Source organism: Castor canadensis, chromosome 2 (genome assembly GCF_047511655.1).
Source record: "Castor canadensis chromosome 2, mCasCan1.hap1v2, whole genome shotgun sequence".
Classification (NCBI taxonomy): Eukaryota; Metazoa; Chordata; class Mammalia; order Rodentia; family Castoridae; genus Castor; species Castor canadensis.
The window spans coordinates 36352497-36376031 of record NC_133387.1 but is presented as its reverse complement, the minus strand read 5'-3'; the positions used below and the strand labels follow the sequence as shown (position 1 = coordinate 36376031).

The 23535-nt window shown below is 38.0% G+C and overlaps 1 protein-coding gene across 12 annotated transcripts in view; it reads left to right on the top strand.

The window, feature by feature from the left end:
* The window catches only part of St7 (suppression of tumorigenicity 7), a 256603-nt gene that overhangs the window by 117477 nt on the left and 115591 nt on the right, over nucleotides 1–23535 (top strand). For all 12 annotated transcript variants that reach the window (XM_074064492.1, XM_074064495.1, XM_074064494.1 and 9 more), the window contains exon 2: nucleotides 7816–7898. In XM_074064492.1, coding sequence (XP_073920593.1) covers nucleotides 7816–7898 — 83 coding nt within the window. The remainder of the gene's footprint in view (nucleotides 1–7815; nucleotides 7899–23535) is intronic.

Below are 23535 nucleotides of genomic sequence, written 5' to 3'. Positions count from 1 at the left end.
GACTAGAGCTGAAACAGAAAGATGTCATCCACTGGACTGGCAGCATTTGTATTTGGGACACAGAGAGTATCTGGAATTTAGATGTGTCTTTTCCTGGATTTTTTAAGAAACTGGTTTACTGCTGTTCAAAACTATCAACATTTCAGTTTCTACTGACTGTTACCTGAAGACATTATGTAAAGCCAGGTGTATTTGTGATTTATCCTTCACAGTACACTGACAGCCCTGGACCTGGAGAGAACAGTACTGGTCATTTGGTACAAATGCAAAGCTAACTGTAGTTAGTAGAATTGAAAATAATGAAGCCAACAGCTTATTTCGGACAATCAGGCAGTCAGAGCAATGAACAGTGAAATACTGGCCTGTCTGGTGGTTTCTCCTGTGGTTTCTTATCTCTGGGTTGTGCATCCTTATCTAGAGGGAGATAGCTTATCCAGCCTTCCAAGCCCATCTTCTGTGGGGCAACTTTCTCCTCAACAGAGAGGGAATTTACAGAGTGTAACGAAAAGAAAAACTGAACTTAGAATCAAGTTTGAGTTTTATTGCCCAAAGGTCTATACTTGTTTTTCTGGCCCAAATTATTATCTTCTTTGAGGCAAATTCTTCAACTCCAAGTTAGTAGGGGGTTTCAAAACAAAGGAAGTAAATTAATAGAAAGCATAAAAACCAGCATAGATAGAATAGAACAGAATTGTTTTTATTTTGTTATATAATCCCAGCTATTAAAATAGAGATATACATATGTGTAGTAATCAGGTTCAAAATCAAGTCAATTAAAGTGCTGCACTGTGTTTCAGTATTTATATATAAAAAGAATCTCGGGGCTGGGCCTGGCTCTAGTGGTAGAGCATCTGCCTAGCAAACTCCAGGCCCTGAGTTCAAACTCCAGTACCACGAAAAATAAAGAAGAATAATCTCAGAGGAAGTCAATACATTTCTAATGATTAACAATTCATCTTTTAAATATTTGTTTTGAGAATAAACTAGTATTATCTTTCTTAGAAGGCCTATTTGTTCTTATTACAGTGAAATGAAGTTTTAAGTTTTATTCATAGTTCATTTTCTAGCTTATTTCTAGTTCCTTTTGAGTCACACATCATGATAATATTATCTTCTTACTGCCTGACTTCCTGTCAAAATAGTCTCTGCATGCTCCTTTAATTTCCTCACCACTCGCTGTCTCTAACATCTGGCAATTTGACATTAATCCTACTACAACAGTGTTCTCCAGATTCTCATCCTTTATCTCATATGGTCAAGAGCTACATCCTGTTGAATTTACCCCTGCAACATTTGATCTGTCCAACTCCCCACCTTAATGGTATTACAGGAGCTTCCTCTGAGATAATTCCCAAAGTTGTCCATTTTATCCACTACTCCATTAATGCCAGACATATCTGTCTTAGCCACAGTTGTGTTCATAAGTGGTATCTTCTCATTGCCTGCAACACAAAGTCCACTTTTCGGGTTTGGGTTGTAGCTCAGTGCTGTCATGCTTGCCTAACATGCATAAGGCCCTCAGTTTGATTACTGACAATGAAAAGTTCACTTTTCTTACCCTGGCATTTGAGCCAGCATTCTCTTCCACTGCTTCTCCTCATCCACCCTGTTCTCCAGCCTAATCCCTTTGTATTTCCTGTATTATCTACCTGAAGTCCATGCCATCTCTATTTTCCTTCCTGACCTCAGGTTCAAACCTTAGCCTTTTTTTTTCAAAGCCCAAAAGGAAAGACATTCCATTCATTATCCTTCTCTGATCTGCCTTCCTGGAAGTAATATTTGCTTCCTCTATATTTTATCTCTGCTGATATGTTTCATAAATATCCTGTGTTATTTGTATGAACATCCTATTTTCCCTTCTCAATGGGAAGGAAAAATCTCATTATCATCTTATAGCTTGCTGGTTAAGTAACTTAAACTTTTTATAAGCTAAGTACCATTTGGATAATTGAACAAACTAGCTAATATTAACAAATTAGAGTCTTTATTGAAAGATTTAAGAATATCAATGTTGTTCCATTATTCTGTTGATATTCTTCTTGCTTTTCTTAATTATTTCCATGCATTTACATTTAACAATTACCTGTTTAGGCAACTGACTGCTGCCAGTATTTTGAACCTTCTATTAATTAGGTAGCTACGTTTGTTTCATTGCGTTAAGTAATGAATTAACTGCATTTAGTTTTGCAGCATGTAAGCTTCCTAAATCTAACCACTAAGGTTTCTGTAATATTTTTCTGTGTAACTTCCAGTAAAGAAAGAGTAAATGAGAATTTAGTGACCAAGCTCTTCTGAAGATGATGGAAAGCTCTTAGCACATTTTCCATGGCTGATGCTGTGGGAAGCATGGTGCACTCCAGTGTCAACCCTAGAACTTCTAAAAGCGTTCTTTTACATTACTCCCTAAAGCCACCTGAAGAGAATTTGTACTATAGCTCACTCCAGTGACACCTTTTCAAGAACTCAGCAGTCATTTCAGCTCCCCAAACCACCAAGCACTAAGTAAGAAAAAGAAGGCCAGTGTGTAGAGCACCTATAGATCAGTGTCAAATGATTACCAAGAGGACCTCTTATTTGACATTCAGAGGTCTTATTTTCCATGATTCTAGTGGAAGTTCTTTTGGTTACCAGCCTTTTCAAAGGAACATTCTGTCTCCTACCCCAACTCAGGGCTGAGTTTGGAGCACCCACTCTATATTTTCACAGCAACACTCAGAATTTTACTTGCCTGTTAATTTGTGTTCATATCTGCCTTTCCCATAAAACCCAGAGGTCTGTAATGATAAGAACTATGTATTGTACATCTTTGTATTCCCAGCATTCTACAAAGTGCCTGGCACACATTAAACATACATAGCTATTGGAAAACCAAGCAGGTTACCTGCCTTTGAAGTCAACAGATTTTAAGTAACACATCAAAAAGAAGAGAAAGCAGTTTGAAGCAGGCACACAATGAAAAATGGCATGTCAGATGACAAAACTAAATAGTGTGAAAAGACTCAAAGCGTACATCTGTCTGGGATCACTTAGTTTTGGAGGGAAATAACCTGGAGTACAGCAACAATATCTGGAAACAAGGCTGCCTGCTATCACAGTACTGTAGTTTATATGCATTTTGGTAGATTAGAGTTTCCAAGGAAATATTGAAATATGTTGAGAGCATACTTTTTAATAGTGCAATTAAGTATATGATGCATTTTGGAAAGATTTTAAAATTGCTTTAAAAAGAAAAGTCTCTTTGGTGCTTGAAAGGAGAACTCTTTATGCCAAATGACTAATTTCTAAGGATTCTACTGAGCCAAAGGCTTGCTATAAGAGGATAGTATCTCATAATAACTGAGACTTTCTCCATTTATCAGTAAGAAGTCCTGTGAGTACTTTTCCATTTATCAATAAGAAGTGCTCACGGTACAGGTACTATGGCTACGAAGCCCTAGACAGACCTTTTCCTGTTCTTGACCAGGATGGAGTTTCCTCATTATAACCTATTTGTAAATAAAAGAGAACAGAGAGTCTGAGATTTTGCTTCACTTGTCCTTTAGGATTATTAAGGCTGTGTGTGATGAGGCCGTGGGCAGTCTTTCATGATGAGAGGGAAGGTTGACAGATGGCTGCCCTCCAGGAAGGGAGAAGGTGACATGAAGAGTGAGTACTGTGTTGGTTGCATCAATATGGTCTGCTCCAATGTTGTTTCTTAGACCACAGTTGAGAAAAGAAAGAATGTGCTCAGCTCCATTCTTCAGTGGAGCCAGATGTCCAGGAAAGCAGAAACAGGATACCTGTGACGTTGCCAAGGCAACATTAAGAGTAGACAGAATGATTTATGAGGGTTTCTTGCCATAGGAATGGTTCTAAAAATATACCGCCATGTTTTTTTCCTCACAAAGATAAGTGCCAAGGGATTTATCGAGGGAATTGTGATACATATAAGCTTGAGCTCTTATCAACCCAAAGAGACCAGGGAGAATAGCATGGAAAAGAGAGGCAGAAGCAACAAATGAGAAGCGCTTATGGTATGCTTTTATTCCTTATCAATCCTTTAAAAATCATACAATGTACATTTAAGTTATGCCTAGCGAAAAAAGATCATTTACTGGGATATTTTGAAGATATATTTCCATATTTTAAAAAGTTCTTTTTGGCTTCTACTTTAATATTTTAAGAAGATTATATATCAGTGCATGGAATAACATGTTACGGTAGCAGAGATAGAAACTACATTTTACTTACAAGTAGTTAAGAAAGAAGCTCTTGGTACACATAGAATTGGCCTTTCCTATACCCTTTTTGGGTATACTGCAATTAGCCAGCATTATCAAATATTCATGTTGACTTTCACAAGTTGTTTATTATTATTATTATTCATTTATTCACAAGTGCGTACTCTTGTTTGGGTCATTTCTTCCCCCTGCCCTCCACCCCCACCCTCCTCCCTCCCTCCCCCCTCGCTTCCAGGCAGAACCTGTACTGTGCTTTTCTTCAGTTCTGTTGAAGAGTAGAAATAAGCAATAATAAGAAAGACATAGTGTTTTTGCCAGTTGAGATAAGGACAGCTGTACACAGAGATTCCTAGCATTGCTTTCATGTACAAGTGTGTTACAACCCAAGTTGATTCATCTCTAACTGATCTTTACACTGGTTCCTGATCCCCTTCTCATGTTGACCTCTGTTGCTTTAAGGTTTCTGTATTAGTTCCTCTGGAGTGGGGCAGAAGTTGTTATGTTGATGGCTACATCAGTTTTATATTACTGCATAATAGGTTACCATAAATATATCTGCTTGAAACAACACACATTCAGGAGTTTAGGGCAGACATGGCTTAGCTGGGTCTCATGCTTTTGCTTTGGCTCTCACAAGACTATGATCAAGATACTAACCAGGCTGAGATTTCAGTGTGCAGCTAGGAGAGAAGCTGCTTTCAGGTCATTGAGGCCATTGGCAGAAATTACTGCTGTAGAGCAAAGGACTTCAGTTTTTTAATGGCAGTTGTGGAGGTTGCCTGCAGTTCATTTCCACATGGGCTTGTCAACATGGCCACTCCATTAAGCTAGTAGGGTGAGTTCTGCTATGTCTGCCACCAGACATAACAGTTTGCTAGAAACAAGTCCTCTGTCCCAACCACATTCAAGAAGAGGGAGCTTAAAAAAGGAATGAATACCAGGAGGGTGAGTATAATTGGGTCACATTAGTGTTTGTCTGTCACAGGGTCATTCTGAGGAAGAGAGTAAAGATGCTGTTATTTTAACCAAAATATCCAGTAAGACTAACAAGACATTAAATAATCACCTTCTTCCTTTCTAGATGTATCTGTTGCTACTTCTCTAATTCTCTATTTGTGCCTCTATTTTTTTAAATGCAAGCCATTCTCTCTCTCAATTCCAGCCAGCTTACTATTATAAGTGGATATAACAGAGAAATACATTTAAATTATTAATTACTACTGCTATTTAATATTAAATAAAAACAGGTGAGTGGAATGTTATTTTTATCTCTTTAAGAAATACAAGTACTGTTTTTTTCATTGTCAATTACATTTTGCATCTCTACCTCCTGTGGATCAGTGATTTTCAGTAGAAAAATCTTTTTCTATTGTTTTTTATGTCTGTATTGCTAGGGAGTTAAGAGTGGAGCCACTAAAGCAATTCTAATTCAGCTTGATCTTTTTCTCTTTCTTATAGAAATGGGTTTCATTGACTTCTGTGCTCAGTTTCTGAGAAACCTACTAAAAAGTGTATAGTGCAGATATGAATGTTCATAATTCAGAATAATAAAGCAAATACTTTGTTTTGGTGGTTTTTTTTTTTAATAATAAGGAATGTGGGTTTATTTACAGTGTGAAAAGGGGGATTTTGCAAATTTTGACCACTTTAGATTCAGACTGGCAGTTGAAAGCTGTAGGACTTTTTTCTTTTAAAAAAATCTCCTCCTTCCTTCCAGTAATTGACCGTTGCACGGGAAATGACAAATCACTATGTGGTTTTTTTTTTTTGTTTTTAAGGCAAAGCAAAGCCTCCTCAACTTAACTGTGCCTTCCTCCTCTTGTCTTATGGACCCAGGCTGGTCACTACTTTGACAACTTCCTTTGCCTGCCTAGAAGATTACACCGAGTTCAGATCTTGAATGTTGACTAAGCACTTTGCTGGTGATTGCAAACCACAGACAAAAGCCAAAACAAATTCACTTAACATGGTTGCAGAGGGAGGAGGGCTTATGGATGCCTGGGGTAGCAAGGATGAAGGAAATCAGTGCACCCTTCCCCATCCTAGTCTTTGCAAAGGGATTGTTGCTTTAGCTCCTTCCATCCTTAACACTTGAATTTGCTTAGGAAAGCTGAGCTCTCTTCTCAGCACCAAGAAGCGGGTCCCTTTGCTCCAATTGCCCTCTCATCCCTCTCCTATTGCCTTCGGTCTGGTTAACTCGTACATATTCTTCAGGACTTCATTTAGCTGTCCCCTTCTCCTGGATATCTTCTCTAACCTTCAAACCCAGGATGCATCCCTTTTATGTATATTTATAACATCTTGTGCACATAGTTTGACTATACACTTAATAAACTTTATAGTAGTTGCTTGTTTACTTGTGTGTTTCCCAGCTGGACTGTGGACTTCTAGAGGGTGGGAACTGTGCCTGAGTCATTCTTTGATTCTTCATCTATGGTCTCATTCATAAGCAGAGAGAAATGTTTGTTGAATGAGTAGATATGGGATCTTCATTCACTTTTGTGATACTTCTTTGTTTTCTGAGCTGAGCTCAGAATAGTCCTACCTCTAAAAACCATTCTAAAACCAGACAGGATGTGATTTTCTGCCAAATTCATTAAGGAAATATAAATATCATTGCAAAAGTGCATTAAGTCTGTTGTTTTAGAAATAATAAGAGTTTAGTATCTAACTAAAATGACTTAAAATGTATATAAGACACAACACCATTGACAAGCAACTGGATTAATTATGTAGTTGATATGAACAAAGTAGTGGGAATTGGTCAAGAAGGTGCCTTACAGTGAACTTTCATTTTTAGAGGTTTATGTGTCATCTTTTTCCCCTATAATTTTGATGGCAATAATAACCTTTCAAGCAAATTGAAAAAATGTACTGATACATGCAACTTGTCAATTTGTCCTTCCTTCTTAGGGGTAACAATACATAGTATTGTAATATTTTTTGAAATATTTTTTATTATCATACTATTGTTATGAGGGCACATTGTGACATTTATAAAAGTTCTTACAAAATATATTATACCTAAATTCACTCACTTCATCATTCTCCTTTATTCCCCCTCCCCCATTCCTAGAATAGTTTCAGCAGGTCTCATTTTCCATTTTCATACATGTATACATAATATTTCCACCATATTCACTTCCCATGCTCTTTCCTTATATCCTTCCCTGTTCCATAGTATTGTAATCTTTAAAAACTACTTAGTATAGTTAATATGGTTATTCTTCATTCATTCTAGGCAGGTGCTTTACACTAGAGCCACTCTACCAGCTCTTCATTTGTTCTAAGGTTGAAATCCTGCTTATTGACTCATCAACGGGTCTTATGTACAGGTTATAAATCCATGAGAAGCATTCACAACAATAGTTTGGAGTGGTAAAAACTAAAAAGCTCCTCTTTTTATATATATGTAACTTTTTTCTTTCAGGATATATATAACTTGACACCTAGTTTTCTGAGTCTATGTAAGAGTTAACAATATTAATAGAATTTTTTTATTAAAGAAATAGAATTTCTACTATACCAGAAGGAAAGAGTTGGCTTTACTGACATACTCATTCATTTTTCTTCCTTTCTCCTTTTTTTTTTCCAGTAAGTATGTTTTTGAACACGTTAACACCGAAGTTCTACGTGGCTCTGACAGGCACTTCCTCACTAATATCAGGGCTTATTTTGGTAAGTGGTGGGATTCTTCTAATTTAAAAACATGTTGATTACTACTATACTGTTACTATTTGCACAAGAACAAAATCTAGAAGCATATATACCAGGGGCGGGGGGAGGTTAGGACTTTCACCACCTAGGTTACATACTTCTGAAATATTTGAAAAAGAAGTTTTATATAATTATACATCATTTTTGTGTTACGTATGGTTTTTAAGGTTGACATTTCCTTCTGAAATGATGTTGATAATATATGTGGTGTTACTTTGCTGTAATTACTTCCAAAGAAACTTTAGCAACCCTACATAGTCTTCAGATTTGGGAAGGAGGACTAAACAGACTTTAATAGAATGTAAAATCCAAAAGTCTGGGAACCACTGACTTAAGAGCCTAACAACTTCAAGTTGGTAAACATAAGTTGTCCAAGAGGAAAAGAAGAGCAAAACTAGAGCGAGAACAAGGAATGGAGAACACCTTTGGATAATCTCTGAAAAGTTCTCCAATCTAGGAGAACCAGGGCAGAGGAAAATGATCTGAGAGAGGATTAGATTGAAGCTGACAGAAACCACAAAAATACCACAGAAAAGAGGATCCCAAGATGGAGGCTAGAGGGAGGAAGCAGAAAGCATGCCTCTTAAAGTAAAATCTTGGAGAGATGCTGGAGATACACCTTACAGGAAAAACCACCGAGAAGAGGTAAAACTTTGACTCCTCCACACCTCCAGCCTGCGCAGAGCATCTCCACTTCACGTTAAACGGAGAAACCAGGAGGGCCCCCGGGCCACCGCCAGACACCAGTGCCCAGATGGCTTGGGAAGATGCAGGCCACAAGGTGAGCTAAGCAGCACACAGTACTCCCACAGACTACCCTGGGCCAGATCAGCATAGCCCCCCTGGACAGACCGACCCCCACACAGGAAAAAAGAGAAAAAAACCTGAATAATAAGCAATAACAACAAAAAAGACATGTAGCAAAGAGGGAGGGGTGCCCTGAGCACCGAAGGGGGAGAGGGGAAATCCCTAACAACAAGCTGGCTGGAGAAGGCAAGAGCAACAGCACACGCCCAGCAACCAGGAGCAAGAAAGCTTGTAGAAGTGGCAGTGGGAGGAAAACTCCACAAGAGAGGGCGGAAGGCCCACTTCCCACGTGAACTGTAAATAAACAAGCCAGCCGGACAAGGCAGGAGCAGCAGCACACATCCAGAAATCAAGAGTGGGAAAGCTTGTAAAAGTGGTAGTGGGAGGAAAACTCCACAGGAGAGGGGGGAAGGCCCACTTCCCACGTGAACTGTAAATAAACACGCCGGCCTGAGAGAGCGGGTGCAGTGTCACCTCCCCCAGTGTGCTTGGAAAGGGGAAAGCTTATAGCAGTGGCGGTCACACCCAGGAGAACTCTAGGTAAACAAAGCCTGTGGGGCTAGGTGAGTGTTAAGCTCATTCCTGAGATCTGCATAAATAAAGCTTCCAGCAACAGCAGGCTGACAGCAGCTGGCAGGTGAGTCACAGCCTCAGATAGCCATTCACAGAAATGTCTCCAGATGCTTTTTTTTTTTTTCTCCCTACCTTTGATGAGACAACAACCGAACTATACCTGCATGCTGAAAAACTTACTTATACTGTATTGCATTTGAACTTGGGACACTTTGTGGTGTTTTTTGTTTTGTTTGGTTTGGTTTTGTTTGGTTTGGTTTTTTTCCCCTTTGATGAGACAACGACAGAACTACTTCTGAGACACCATCTCCAGGATTGCAGGCTGAGGGATTAACACCAAAATTATTCAGACTGAAACTTTATTGCATTTGAACTTGGAGATTTATTTATTTATTATTTTTATTTTTATGTATGGATGTATGTATTTATTTATATATTTATTTTCCTCAATCCTCTTTCTGTCTCTCTAATGCCTATTTGGCTTACTGTTGATTAGTACACTATCTCTCCCTGTTTATATCTTTGAAACTATTTTTGTTTGTTTGTTTTGATTTTTTTTGTTTGTTCACTTGTTTTTCCCTCTTTCTTTAACTTCTTTGCTTTCCCTCTCCTCTCACCCTTCCATTTTAAATATCACCACTGTTATTAATACAAGCTAGAAAATACTTAATTGCACACTGTACAGGGACAAGAACAACACCAAGGGCAATGACGGGAAGACAGAAAAAACAGGGACACCAGTTTCCCCACAGCAAAAAATGAGTACAGGAACTAGAGGGAAATGAAGAAAACAGATACTCAGATCCAGACTCCAACAAAATGAAGATAAACTATGCCAAAGAACCCAATGAAGCCTACAAGAGTAATCTAAAAGAAGAAATACTACAGGTAATCAATGAGAATTTTATAGAGATGATACTGGATATGGTCAACCAAAATGTACAGGAGACACTCAAGAAATTCCAATACAACAAAAATAGAGAATTTGAAAAAGCACAAGAAGAAATAAAAGAAACCATAGAAGCAATGTATAAACATAAAAGTGAACAAAGAACACGATTAATAAAGAGATAAATGAAATCAGGACGAAAATAGACAACATTGAAGAGGAAATGACTCAAGATATGGAAAACCTCAGAAAAAAGAATGAAACAGAATTGCAAAACAAAATGGAAGGCCAGTCCAGCAGAATATAACAAACAAAAGACAGAATCTCAGAACCTGAAGATGAAATGGTAATTAAAGGAAAAACCGAAGAACTATTAGTTAAACAACTTAAGACCTGTGAAAAGAAAATGCAAGAACTCACTGACTCCATAAAAGACCAAACCTGAGAATCATGGGCATTGAAGAAGGAGAAGAGGTACAAGCAAAGGGAATGCATAATATATACAACAAAATAACAGAAAATTACCCAAATCTAGAGAAATGTATTCCCATACAGGTGCAAGAGGCCTCCAGAACACCAAACAGACCAGACCAAAATACATCTACCCCACAGCATATTATCATTAAAACAATAAATACAGAGACCCAAGAAAGAATATTGAAGGCTGCAAGAGAGAAAAACCAAATAACATACAAAGGTAAACCCATCAAAATCACAGCAGACTTCTCAACAGAAACATTAAAAGCAAGAAGAGCTTGGGGTGAGATCTTCCGGACACTGAGTGAAAATAACTTCAACCCTAGGATACTTTACCCAGCAAAACTATCATTCAAAATAGATGGAGCAATAAAAGTGTTCCATGATAAGCAGAAACTAAAACAATATGTGACCACAAAGCCACCATGACAAAAGATTCTTCAAGGGATTCTGCACACAGAAAGTGAAGCCCAACATAACCATGAAAGAGCAGGCAGCACCAAACTACAGGAAAAGAAAAAGCAAGAAAGTAGAGAGTAACCTTGATTTAGGTACACACATTCAAACCCTCAAACAACTAAAACAACTAAATAACAGGAATCACCACATACCTATCAGTACTAACACTTAATGTTAATGGACTTAATTCACCCATCAAAAGGCACCATTTGACAAAATGGAGTAAAAAGGAAAATCCAACAATTTGTTGCTTACAGGAGACCCATCTCATTGACAGAAATAAGCATAGGCTTAGGATGAAAGGCTGGAAGAAGATTTACCAAGCCAATGGCCCCTGAAAACAGGCAGGAGTAGCAATACTTATCTCTGACAAAGTAGACTTCAAACCTACATTGATCAAATGAGACAAAGAAGGATATTCCATACTAATAAAAGAGGAAATACACCAAAAGGAAGTAACAGTTATCAACCTATATGCACCCAATGTCAACATATCCAATTTGATCAAACATACTCTGAAGGACCTAAAAGTATATATTAACTCCAACACAGTAGTCGTGGGAGACTTTAACACCCCATTATCATCAATAGATAGGTCATCCAAACAAAAAATCAATAAAGAAATCCTAGATCTAAAATATACAATAGATCAAATGGACCTACTTGATGTCTACAGAACATTTCATCCAAATTCTATACAATATACATTCTTCTCAGCAGCCCATGGAACCTTCTCCAAAATAGATCATATCCTAGGGCACAAAGGAAGCCTCAGCAAATATAAGAAAATAGAAATCATACCATGCATTCTATCTGATCACCACGCAATAAAACTAGAACTCAACAACAAAAGGAAAGACAAAAACATGCAAATGGCTGGAAACTGAATAACTCATTGCTTAATGAACAATGGGTCATTGATGAAATAAAAGAGGAAATTAAAAAGTTCCTGGAAGACAATGAAAATGAAAACACAACCTTCCAGAACCGATGGGACACAGCAAAGGCAGTCCTGAGAGGAAAGTTTATAGCCATGAGTGCATATATTAAAAAGACTGAAAGATACCACATCAATGACCTAATGATACATCTCAAACTCCTAGCAAAACAAGAACAAGCAAATCCCAAAACAAATAGAAGGAGAGAAATAACAAAAATAAGAGCTGAAATCAACGAACTAGAAACCAAAAAAACACACAAAGAATTAATGAAACAAAAAGTTGGTTCTTTGAAAAAATAAACAAGATCGACAGACCCCTGGCAAACCTGACTAAAATGAGGAGAGAAAAAACCCAAATTAGTAGAATCAGGAATGCAAAAGGGGAGATAACAATAAACACCATGGAAATACAGGAAATCATCAGAGACTACTTCGAGAACCTGCATTCAAATAAATTCGAAAATCTTAAAAGAAATGGACATATTTCTAGATACATATGATCATGCAAAACTGAACCAAGAGGAAATTAATCATCTGAATACATCTATAACACAAAATGAAATTGAAGCAGCAATAGAGTCTCCCAAAAAAGAAAAGTCCAGGACCTGATAGATTCTCTGCTGAATTCTATCAGACTTTTAAAGAAGAACTGATACCAACCCTCCTTAAACTGTTCCACGAAATAGAAAGGGAAGGAAAACTGCCGAACACATTCTATGAAGCCAGTGTTACACTTATCCCAAAACCAGGCAAAGACACCTCCAAAAAGGAGAACTATAGGCCAATCTCCTTAATGAACATTGATGCAAAAATCCTCAACAAAGTAATGGCAAACCGAATTCAACAACACATCAAAAAAATTATTCACCACGACCGAGTAGGCTTCATTCCAGGAAAGCAGGGGTGGTTCAACATCCGAAAATCATAATGTAAATGTAATAAACCACATTAACAGAAGGAAAGACAAAAACCACTTGATCATCTCAATAGATGCAGAAAAAGCCTTTGATAAGATACAACACCATTTCATGATAAAAGCACTAAGAAAACGAGGAACAGAAGGAAAGTACCTCAACATTATAAAAGCTATATATAACAAACCTACAGCTAGCATTATACTTAATGGAGAAAAACTGAAACCATTCCCTCTAAAATCAGGAACTAGACAAGGATGCCCACTATCTCCACTCCTATTCAACATAGTACTGGAATTCCTAGCCAGAGCAATTAGGCAAGAAGAAGGAATAAAAGGAATACAAATAGGTAAAATATTCCTATTTGCAAATGATATGATCCCATACCTTAAAGACCCAAAAAACTATACTCAAAAGCTCTTAGGCACCATCAATAGGTATAGCAAGGTAGCAGGATATAAAATCAACATAGAAAAATCACTAGCATTTCTATACACTAATAATGAACAAACCGAGAAAGAATATATGAAAACAATTCCATTTACAATAGCCTCAAACAAAATCAAATACCTAGGTGTAAACCTAACAAAGGATGTGATGACCTCTACAAGGAAAACTATAAACTTCTGAAGAAAGAGAGTGAGGAAGACTATAGAAAGTGGAGAGATCTCCCATGCTCATTGATTGGTAGAATCAACATAGTAAAAATGTCTATACTCCCCAAAGTAATCTACATGTTTAATGCAATTCCCATCAAAATTCCAATGACATTCATTAAAGAGATTGAAAAATCTACTGTTAAATTTGTATGGAAACACAAGAGGCCATGAATAGCCAAGGCCTATATATACTCAGTCACGATACCGACTTCAAACTATATTACAAAGCAATAACAATAAGAACAGCATAGTACTGGCACAAAAACAGACATGAAGACCAGTGGAACAGAATAGAGGACCCAGATATGAAGCCACACAACTATAACCAACTTGTCTTTGACAAAGGAGCTAAAAATACACGATAGAGAAATAGCAGCCTCTTCAACAAAAACTGCTGGGAAAACTGGTTAGCAGTCTGCAAAATAACTGAAACTAGATCTACTTATATCACTGTATACCAATACTAACTCAAAATGGATCAAGGATCTTAATATCAGACCCCAAACTCTAAAGTTGGTACAGGAAAGGGTAGGAAATACTCTGAAATTAATAGGTGTAGGCAAGAACTTTCTCAATGGAACCCCAGCAGCACAGCAACTAGGAGATAGCATAGATAAATGGGACTTCATAAAACTAAAAAGCTTCTGCTCAACAAAAGAAATGGTCTCTAAACTGAAGAGACCACCCACAGAGTGGGAGAAAATATTTGCCAGCTACACATCAGACAAAGGACTGATAACCACAATATATAGGGAACTTAAAAACTAAATTCTCCCAAAATTAATGAACCAATAAAGAAATGGGCAAGTGAACTAAACAGAACTTTCTCAAAAGAAGAAATTCAAATGGCCAAAAAACACATGAAAAAATGCTCACCATCTCTAGCAATAAAGGAAATGCAAATTAAAACCACACTGAGATTCCACCTCACCCCTGTTAGAATAGCCATTATTAGCAACACCAACAACAACAGGTGTTGGTGAGGATGTGGGGAAAAAGGAGCCCTCTTACACTGCTGGTAGGAATGTAAACTAGTACAACCACTCTGGAAGAAAATTTGGAGGCTTCTTAACAAGCTAAACATTGATCTACCATTTGATCCAGCAATACCACTCTTGGGGATATACCCATAAGAATGTGACTCAGGTTACTCCAGAGGCACCTGCACACCCATGTTTATTGCGGCACTATTCACAATAGCCAAGTTATGGAAACAGCCAAGATGCCCCACCACTGACGAATGGATTAAGAAAATGTGGTATCTATACACAATGGAATTTTATGCAGCCATGAAGAAGAACGAAATGTTATCATTTGCTGGTAAATGGATGGAATTGGAGAACATCATTCTGAGTGAGGTTAGCCTGGCGCAGAAGACTAAAAATCATATGTTCTCCCTCATATGAGGACATTAGATGAAGGGCAAACACAACTAGGGGATTGGACTTTGATCACATGATAAAGCGAGAGCACACAAGGAAGGTATGAGGATAGGTAAGACACCTAAAAAACTAGATAGCATTTGTTGCCCTCAACGCAGAGAAACTAAAGCAGATACTTTAAAGCAACTGAGGCCAATAGGAGAAGGGAACCAGGAACTAGAGAAAAGGTTAGTTGAAGAAGAATTAACCTAGAAGGTAACACACACGCACAGGAAATCAATGCGAGTCAACTCCCTGTATAGCTGTCCTTATCTCAACTAGCAAAAACCCTTGTTCCTTCCTATTATTGCTTATACTCTCTCTTCAACAAATTTAGAGATACGGGCAAAATATTTTCTGCTGGGTAACGAGGGGGTAGGGGGGAAAGGGGGAGTAAGAAGGGGGTGGGGGAAGGGGGAAGAAATGACCCAAACATTGTATGCACATATGAATAAAGTAAAAATTAAAAAAATACCACAGAAAAAAGCTAGAGTAAATATTAGAATGAATCACTCCAAAGTTTTCTAACTTTCTGGTCAAGCAGAAAATTTTCATTAGGAGGCAGTATTCCTGCTATTTACAGGTAAGTAATAAACTAAATGTATGGAGTTTACACAACATCCAGCCCAGGATAAGGAGTAGGTAGGCAGTAAAAAGAGAAAGTCATGAAAGGGAGGTCAGTTCAGCCAGGGGTGATGGAAGAGAACACTATGGGAAAACCAGGGAATCCTGGTTCAGTTTTGGCTGAATCCAAGGTCATTGAGTGAAGGGAGTCTTCTGAAGGGAAGAAAGTGTAGTGTTTCCACTCAGCACATATTGTTAGTTTCTTGCAAAGTCAGGTCTGGAACCCCCATTTCCAGGTTCTTAATGAGGTATTTTTAAATGGACTGAAGTACACTCAGACTTAATGCTTTCACATGCTTGATAAACTCATCAAGTTTGTTCTGAAAACCAAGTAGTCTTTTAGTGTATGTATTTTTCATGGGGAGCGGAGAGGTATTACAAGTCTACATTTAATAGTTATTTATATTTTAAACAATGTTTTATAACATTTTATTTCTAAAGCATCCTTAAAATATTCTTGTTAAACAAATAGAAAATAAAAGCGAACATTTTGGATACAATTTTATATTGAAACCAGTAGTTCTCTCTGATGTGGAAAGGGAGGTTTTTGTTTGTGTTCTGCTCCGGATGTTTGCTTCAGAATAATTGCCTGCTTAGGGGATGCTCACTGTGTGCTAGATGCTGACCTAAAGTGCTTGCTTTCAACAACAATGCAGTGAAGTAATTGCAGGTATTGTTTCTTTTTACTTACAAATGAGCTGAATAGTAGAGTAGAACAGGCAAGTTAGTAGCCCACCTTAGACCACACAGCTAGCAAAAGGCAGAGGAGATTGGAATTTAGGCTGTTTTACACAGGCATTCTATATTCTCAGTCATTTCACTGCCTTTCTGGTTAAGTTCCCAGCTGGTTTTTCAATCCTGCTAAACAAATGGCTGGTCAGGATTTTATTCTAGCAGTATCTTGGTGTGGGTCTACGGGCTATAAGTTAGTTACCAGTGTGGGCTATTGCCTTTTACTTTGGTATGCCAGGCCCATTAGTCATTTCTCTTCTAAATCAGAGATGGTGAAGTCCGTCAGCAATAAAGGGATTTCCCTGTCTGTCTTTGGGGATCTGGGTGGCACAGCTTTCTCAAGCTTGCTGAAACTGGTTGGTCAGTGCTGGTCTGTCTTATGGTCCATATACTTTGCAGCATTTTCTGGAAGCAGAGAATACTTCTGCCTGACGGAGTTCTTTAAGCACAGGAAAACTTGTGTAGGAAGAATTTGAAAGGGCTTTCTCAGAAATGCTGTCCTGTTCTGATGGCACAGTACCTATAGAGTATGCAAATAGCTCTTGATAGCTTTAGGCTCCTGCCTTATAGAGATTGTTGACTGGGGTGTATAGCCTAATCTCTGGGGACTCAGTTTTGATAGGCCTTGAAAGGAACCCAGGGGGAGGTTTCTATGCTGCCACTGTTCCTTTCTGCTGAGTGCATTTTAGGGAGAGGCAGCACTGAGGTAAAGGATGAGGTAAATAGCTGTGTGCGTAGAACACTTATGGTTTGTTTCCTGGCACCTAGGAAACAGTTACCTAACTGTGTTCCCCTGAGCAATGTTCAGAGAGTCTGCCAATAGCTTTCAAACTACAGGGCTTCCCCTGGAGAAAATTGGCTATTTGGGGACCTCAGGATTCCTATGGTACAGACTGAAATTGCTCTGCCATTTGAATGAAGTCTCAGGAGAAGAGAGGTAAAAACAAAAAGCCTAGAATTTTCTCTTTAAAGAAAAAGTCAACTAACTCAACAAGTATACACAGAAGTAAAATTCATTTGACAAATGAGGCTGTATTTTATAACAATGCATTTAAAAATAAGTAGGTGTATATTCTACTAGATATCACTGGTAGTTCTTATTTCCCAAGTTGAAACCAGCAGTGAGTTTGCTATGCCACCTGTCTCTTTAATTCCTGTGACTATACCCATTCAGGCAGCCTCTCCCTTGCTTCACTTCAAGCTGTCCTTCTGCCTGCTTGGCACAAGCTTTCCCATCCCAATTCAGTTCCAGCCACAGAAATGGCACCTGTCATCACACGCCAAACCTGCCAATTTTGTCTTTTATCTTCATGCAAGAATGTGCAATCTGCTTGAAGTAGCCTCTTCATGCAATGTTTATTTCAACAGAGAATATCCAGGTTTTGTTTTTGTGTTTAAGAATGGTATGGTAGATATATAGAGGACATGCCCCATTGCTGTAGGTTTTATTGGTATTAATACATAGATCCCTATGTCCCTATTAATTTGTATATAGACATATCCCTATGCCTACATTTCACACACACATACATCTAGGGCATAATTTTTATATGTAGAATCAAGAACATAAAAGAAATTTAGGATAGTAAGTATAAGAATTAGTTAATGGATGGGATATAAAAAAGGATGTTTTGGGAAAAGTGGTGGAAGAAATAAGAATTGCATAGGAATCAGCTATAACAAAAAACCCTTTCTTTGAGTTCTAACTCTATGCCAGATACTATATCCAACACTTTAAATACATTGCTTCGCTTAATTCTCATTTAAATTCTAAGTGGTAGTTGTAACTGCCTTTATACTACTGAGTATAAACAGATACAAAGATTAAATAATTTGGCCAAGGTTTAATAGAGCAGGTAAATGGTGAAATTTGAGTCTGGATTCTCTGACTGAGTCCTCCTTCTCCTCCTGTTCAAAAGTAAAAGCACAGTGAGACTAGAAGATTGTTACAGCTCCTTCCAACTCTTTTTTTATTCATCTAAAGAACTTGACCTGTAATAGCACTTTAATTGATACTTATGTAGACCATACAAATGACAGCTGTTCTTAAGCTAAGAGTGAAAAGAGTGGGGAATTTGATTAGAAGGGCTTTCAGGGTGTGGGGAGCAGCCCATAAATGTCAGGCTGTGCCAATTATGTAGCAACTTGTTTCTTGGCTATAGAATACAGGATGAGAGAGATGCTGTGGGGAGCAGATGGCAGGAGAGCCTGCAGACAGTGAGAGGAAACTGAGGCTTATTCAGTTTTGTCAGATTACAGCTTCTTGGATTCACCATGAAAATTAATGATCATCTGCAGGAGACCAGTGCCAGGCTAAGAGAGTAGATAGATGCCTGTCAGGGTCTATGAATATGAACTTTCAAGTGTTCAAGTGGATCTGAGTAATGACTAGACATGGCAGAAGTGAAGATGAACAAGCCAGTTGTAGATAACAAGACAAAATTGCCTCTTTTTTTTTTTTCCTATTTGTGTTCAAGCACAAATTGATAGGCTTACAAGTCATGCAGTTACAGTGCTGGGGCAGGAACCCCTAGAAGCCATCTAATCTAAACGAGTTTCAAAAGGAAACTACAAAGTTTACAGTCATTACTATAATGCATGCCAATTGTCTTGTTTATCTCACTTAAACTCAGATCATCTCCTTTTGTTAAAAAAAAAAAAACTGCTACCATCTATATTTTTGAAGACTTAAAGTAGGTGTCAATATGGCAGTCTTTCCATCTGGGAGTAGACTGCCAAGCAGCTTAATATTCATTCTCTCCCGCATTGTGTCTATCCTCCTGTGGCATCAGCCTCTACTTTAATTCTTAGGAACCACTTAGCTAATTTCAGGGTTTGACATCTTTTATTTCCCATGGGTTTAAAAGAATTGATGTGGAATTACCAAGGTTCTGCTATTTGGGAATCTTGAAGCATTTGGGGTACAGTATAGCATCTAGGGAAGTCCCTGACTCATGAAGAAAAGTGTTTTATATTGAGAACAGGCAATTCAAAACAAGTTGTCTTGTTACATGGACCTTCATGGCATCTTCAGGAAAGATTCGACTTTACAGTCTTCAAGATAGGTAGAAGGGCTGGGGTTATGTCCCTTTGCCAGACTTTTGTTCCCTTCTCTGGGTAAAGATGAGACAAGTTTATACCTTAGGCCAGTGGTAAACCTGGATCTCTGACCCAAGCCCAGTGCCCCTTGGTCACCCTTTCTGCATCTATGCAATAGTAATGGAAGAGGTCACTCGGCATCGGTAAGTGAGTCCTGGCCAAATGGGTCTTTGTTTTAAATAAACATATAGCTTATGGCCCTTCTGTCCTGCAAGATGTAGGTCCCAACTATCTCTTAAGCATTCACATTCCTAATTCCATCCCTACCTCCCTTATACCCAGAAGATAAGCCTTGCCTATACTTCCTCTGAAATCAGTGTTACACAATTTTGCCCTTTTGTTGCCCTTTTACCTATGAAACAGCTCTAATCATATTTCACTTTCCAGAATAGAATATGCCCCTCTGTTCTTTCATTCTTCTCTTTGTTCCTGTCTCAGAACTAGAACTGGTAAGATGAATGTATGGGGACTTTGGCATAGGGACTCTTGGTCATTTGTACTCTTTCCCACCTTCCATTTCTCTTTTCACTGGATTTGTTACCTTCCACAAATATGTGTGAGCCTCTCTTTTTTATAATAATAAAAATAAACATAAAACCTTTCATAATTCTGCTGTTTATTTAGATTATATCCAATGACATCAATTGGGCAAGCCCTCATCATTCATCCATTCAATCTTCTAATATCTGTCAATCCAGTCCATCTTCCCTCCCCATCCAGCATAAACTGAGTGCTGACTCTGACCTTACATTCCACATTAGGAAACTGAGCCTCAGAAAATCAGGAGAACCAGCCAAGGTCACCCAACTCAGAGCTCTACTTAAAAGGGCATTTGCCTTTGAACTAGATGGTAGGTCATCGTTGGCTTCCTAAATCCCAAACTCAATTGATACTTTTTAATTCTCATCTTCCTTGATCTGTGTTATTGTCATGTAGAATGAATAGGAAGAAAGACAGTAGAGAAGTTAAGGTTTTAAGGCTGTGAAATGCATAGATTTATATTTTAAGTTTTTGGTGATTTGGCAAATTAGAAACTATTTTTGTTCTACTGTGGCAAATCCATTAAGCTGCTAGCATGTCCAAGAACTACTTTTAGAATCCATATTTGTTTATGAAAGCTTTATTGTTTACATTGTAAGTATGCACCAGGGAAATGAATTCAAAGTGACACCAAATATGTACGTATTAAATAACACCATCTGCCCATTTGGATCTGGACAGCTCTTTTAAACTAGGTGCTCACCCAAAGCCTGACATGTTTCAGGATAAGGAGAAGATTGTTATACTAAGACTTTAAATTAAAAGACTTGGTTTGAAGTTTCAAATCTTTCCTTTCTTCAATACATATTGGAAGGATAGGGGTCTTTATACTAGCACCCGGTATACAGCAGGGGCTCTACTATTGATGTGACAGACCTGAGAAGACCCTCTTCCCCTAAACCCCTAAAAAGCTGTGTGAATAACCCAGTTTATACTGAGATCTATTATTTCTGCATTAAAAATACTGAGAGGAAGGTCTGTCTTCTATTATAATGCAAATGTCCAGTTAATTTGAGTCATTTGCCTTTTAGGATGAATTGTCTGGTACCTTTTGATAGACTACTTCTGGGCTGGTTTTTGTAGCTAAGAAAGCACAGAAGGCAGTGTCAGAAGGCCCTTAGATGGAAATGAAAGGCTACATTTCTGTTTACACAAAGCAAGGGCATTATAAAAAGAGCTTGTAAGATAGTGGTAGAGAGTTGAAGCTTAAGGCTAAGCAACTGTTTAACTTGCTGTGTGATGTTGGTCACGTCACTGCATCTTGATGGGTAGTCCTTGTTCTTTGCTCCTCATCTGTAAATGTATTCTGTACTAGTCCTTTAAGATCCCTTTTAATGCTGATGTTCTGTGGTTCTGCTCGAGAAACTGAGATATGTAAAGAATTTCAAGTGTGTGTGTACTTGTGTGCGTGTGTGTGTGTGTGTGTGTGTGTGTTGGGAATGGGCATGAAGCATTGTGGATCTGTGGCATGAGCTGTTAGTGGCAGGGGCCAGACTCTTGTAACTCAGTACTGTATGATGGAATCAATGAAGTAAGGAGTAATGCATGGCAAGTATTTCATTAGTACACTATGGACAGCAAGGCAAATACTTAGGGCAGTGAAGGCTCTTCTTCACTAGTGATTGAGAGCCACTGCCACTTCTGTGACCAATGCGTTCTTTGGACCCTTTCTCCTCTTGTAATAGGTACAAGCCATGAATCTCTTGAAAGTTTTATTGAGTTCAGGGCAGAATAGTGAGTGGTAGTCTTTGTCACAATGATTTCCACTAATAACCTAGTTGTTATGCTATACCAACCCAAACTGTGAACTGGCAAAAAGAGGAGTGCCCCATAGAGTACGTGAGGTGTTCCACCTTTTGGAGGCATGTAGATTATTAACGTAATAAATGGTGGTTTTGCTGTTCTTTTGAAAGCCAACTATGCATCAGGCAGTGAAGTAGATGTTTTATATAGGGTTGTTGTAAAAATTGAGGACCCTTGAAGTTAAATAATAAACATGACTTCTGCCTTACAGTTGAAGGTATTGGTATTCAAATAGATCAGATAACATGCTTGGGATTCCTTCTGGAGCCATGAGCTACAGATTTATCAATTTTGAACTTCCTTCTTCAAAACCAATCTCTCAATCTCTCTCTCTCTCGTCTCTTGTCTCTCTCTCGCTCTCTTTGCTCTCTCTCTGTCTCTGAACTGGGGTTTGAACTAAGCCAAAGCAGTGTTTAGGAAGTCCTTACTTAAGTCTAGTATACTGAATGCTACAGATTAGTCCTCTTCCCTCTTAATTTTTCTCATTATATTCTTTCTATTCTGCTCAAAGAAACAATTTGGATATTATAACATGAAAATTCATGGTAAGGTGAGTAACTCCCTGGAATTAAATCAAGGTACTCCTTATAGTATTGGAATAGTATAGTATTGGTTTGGTTGCAACTTCTTTCTGGTACTCATAGATGTTCTTTCTTTCTAGAAATTTTTGGTGGAACAAAAGAGAAAACACATGTTTTTAAATAATAGCCAAAGTCCATTTAGCAGTAGATAATGCAATGTTGTTTTTTTTATGAAATAAGCAAGATTTTACATTCTGTATTATAAAAATACAGTGTAACTGTCATGTGACACTCTGAAATATAGTTGATTTTCATTCTTTGTCTCTCTCTCCCTTTCTCTTTCTTTCTCTCGCTCTCTCTTTCTGTTTTCTTTCTTAATTTTGAGATAGGATCTTGCTATGTAGTCCAGGCTGTCTTCAAACTCACAATCCTTCTCCTTCCCGAGTGCTGGAATTACAGGCATGAATCACCACAGCTGACTTGTAGTTGATTCATAATGTTTTTTCTGTGGGATGATTTAACTATGGGAGGAACAAATCCCAAATGAGATGGGAGGGGAAGAAAGGATGTGGGGAAAGAGCAACTTTGAACAGTGATGTTCACTGTAGAGACATCAGGGGGTTCAGTTAAGAAGGGTTTAGGAAGCCACTCACTTTTGCAGTGTTTAAAGTCCGGACTTAAGTCTAGTTATCTAAGCACTACTGTTCTTTTATTCATTAAAGTTATTTTTCTTCTTTTTTGGAATTCATAGTACATAATTATTGGTAAACTTGTGAACTAAAAAGCATTAATGGTGTGCAACAAAGGCTTGTATTTATAAAACACTTCTTAACAAGAGGGAAATTGGTGAGTTTCAGCAGTTGGATGTCACCCACAATAAAATGATCTCCCTTTTCTCTTTTTGAGGCAGGGTCTTGTTGCCTAGACTGGCCTTGATCTCCTGGACAGAAATGATCCTCTTGCCTCAGTTTCTCTGGAGTAGTTGGGATTACAGGTGCAGGCCTCTGTGCCTGGATCCCTCTCATTCTTCTGTTCTGTTAAACCAGCAGTTTTCTAGAAGGTCTTCTTTTAAAAAACAACCACCAAGTATTCTCTTAAAATTTTATGCAGGTATGAGTTTACAAAATACAAAGAATTAAA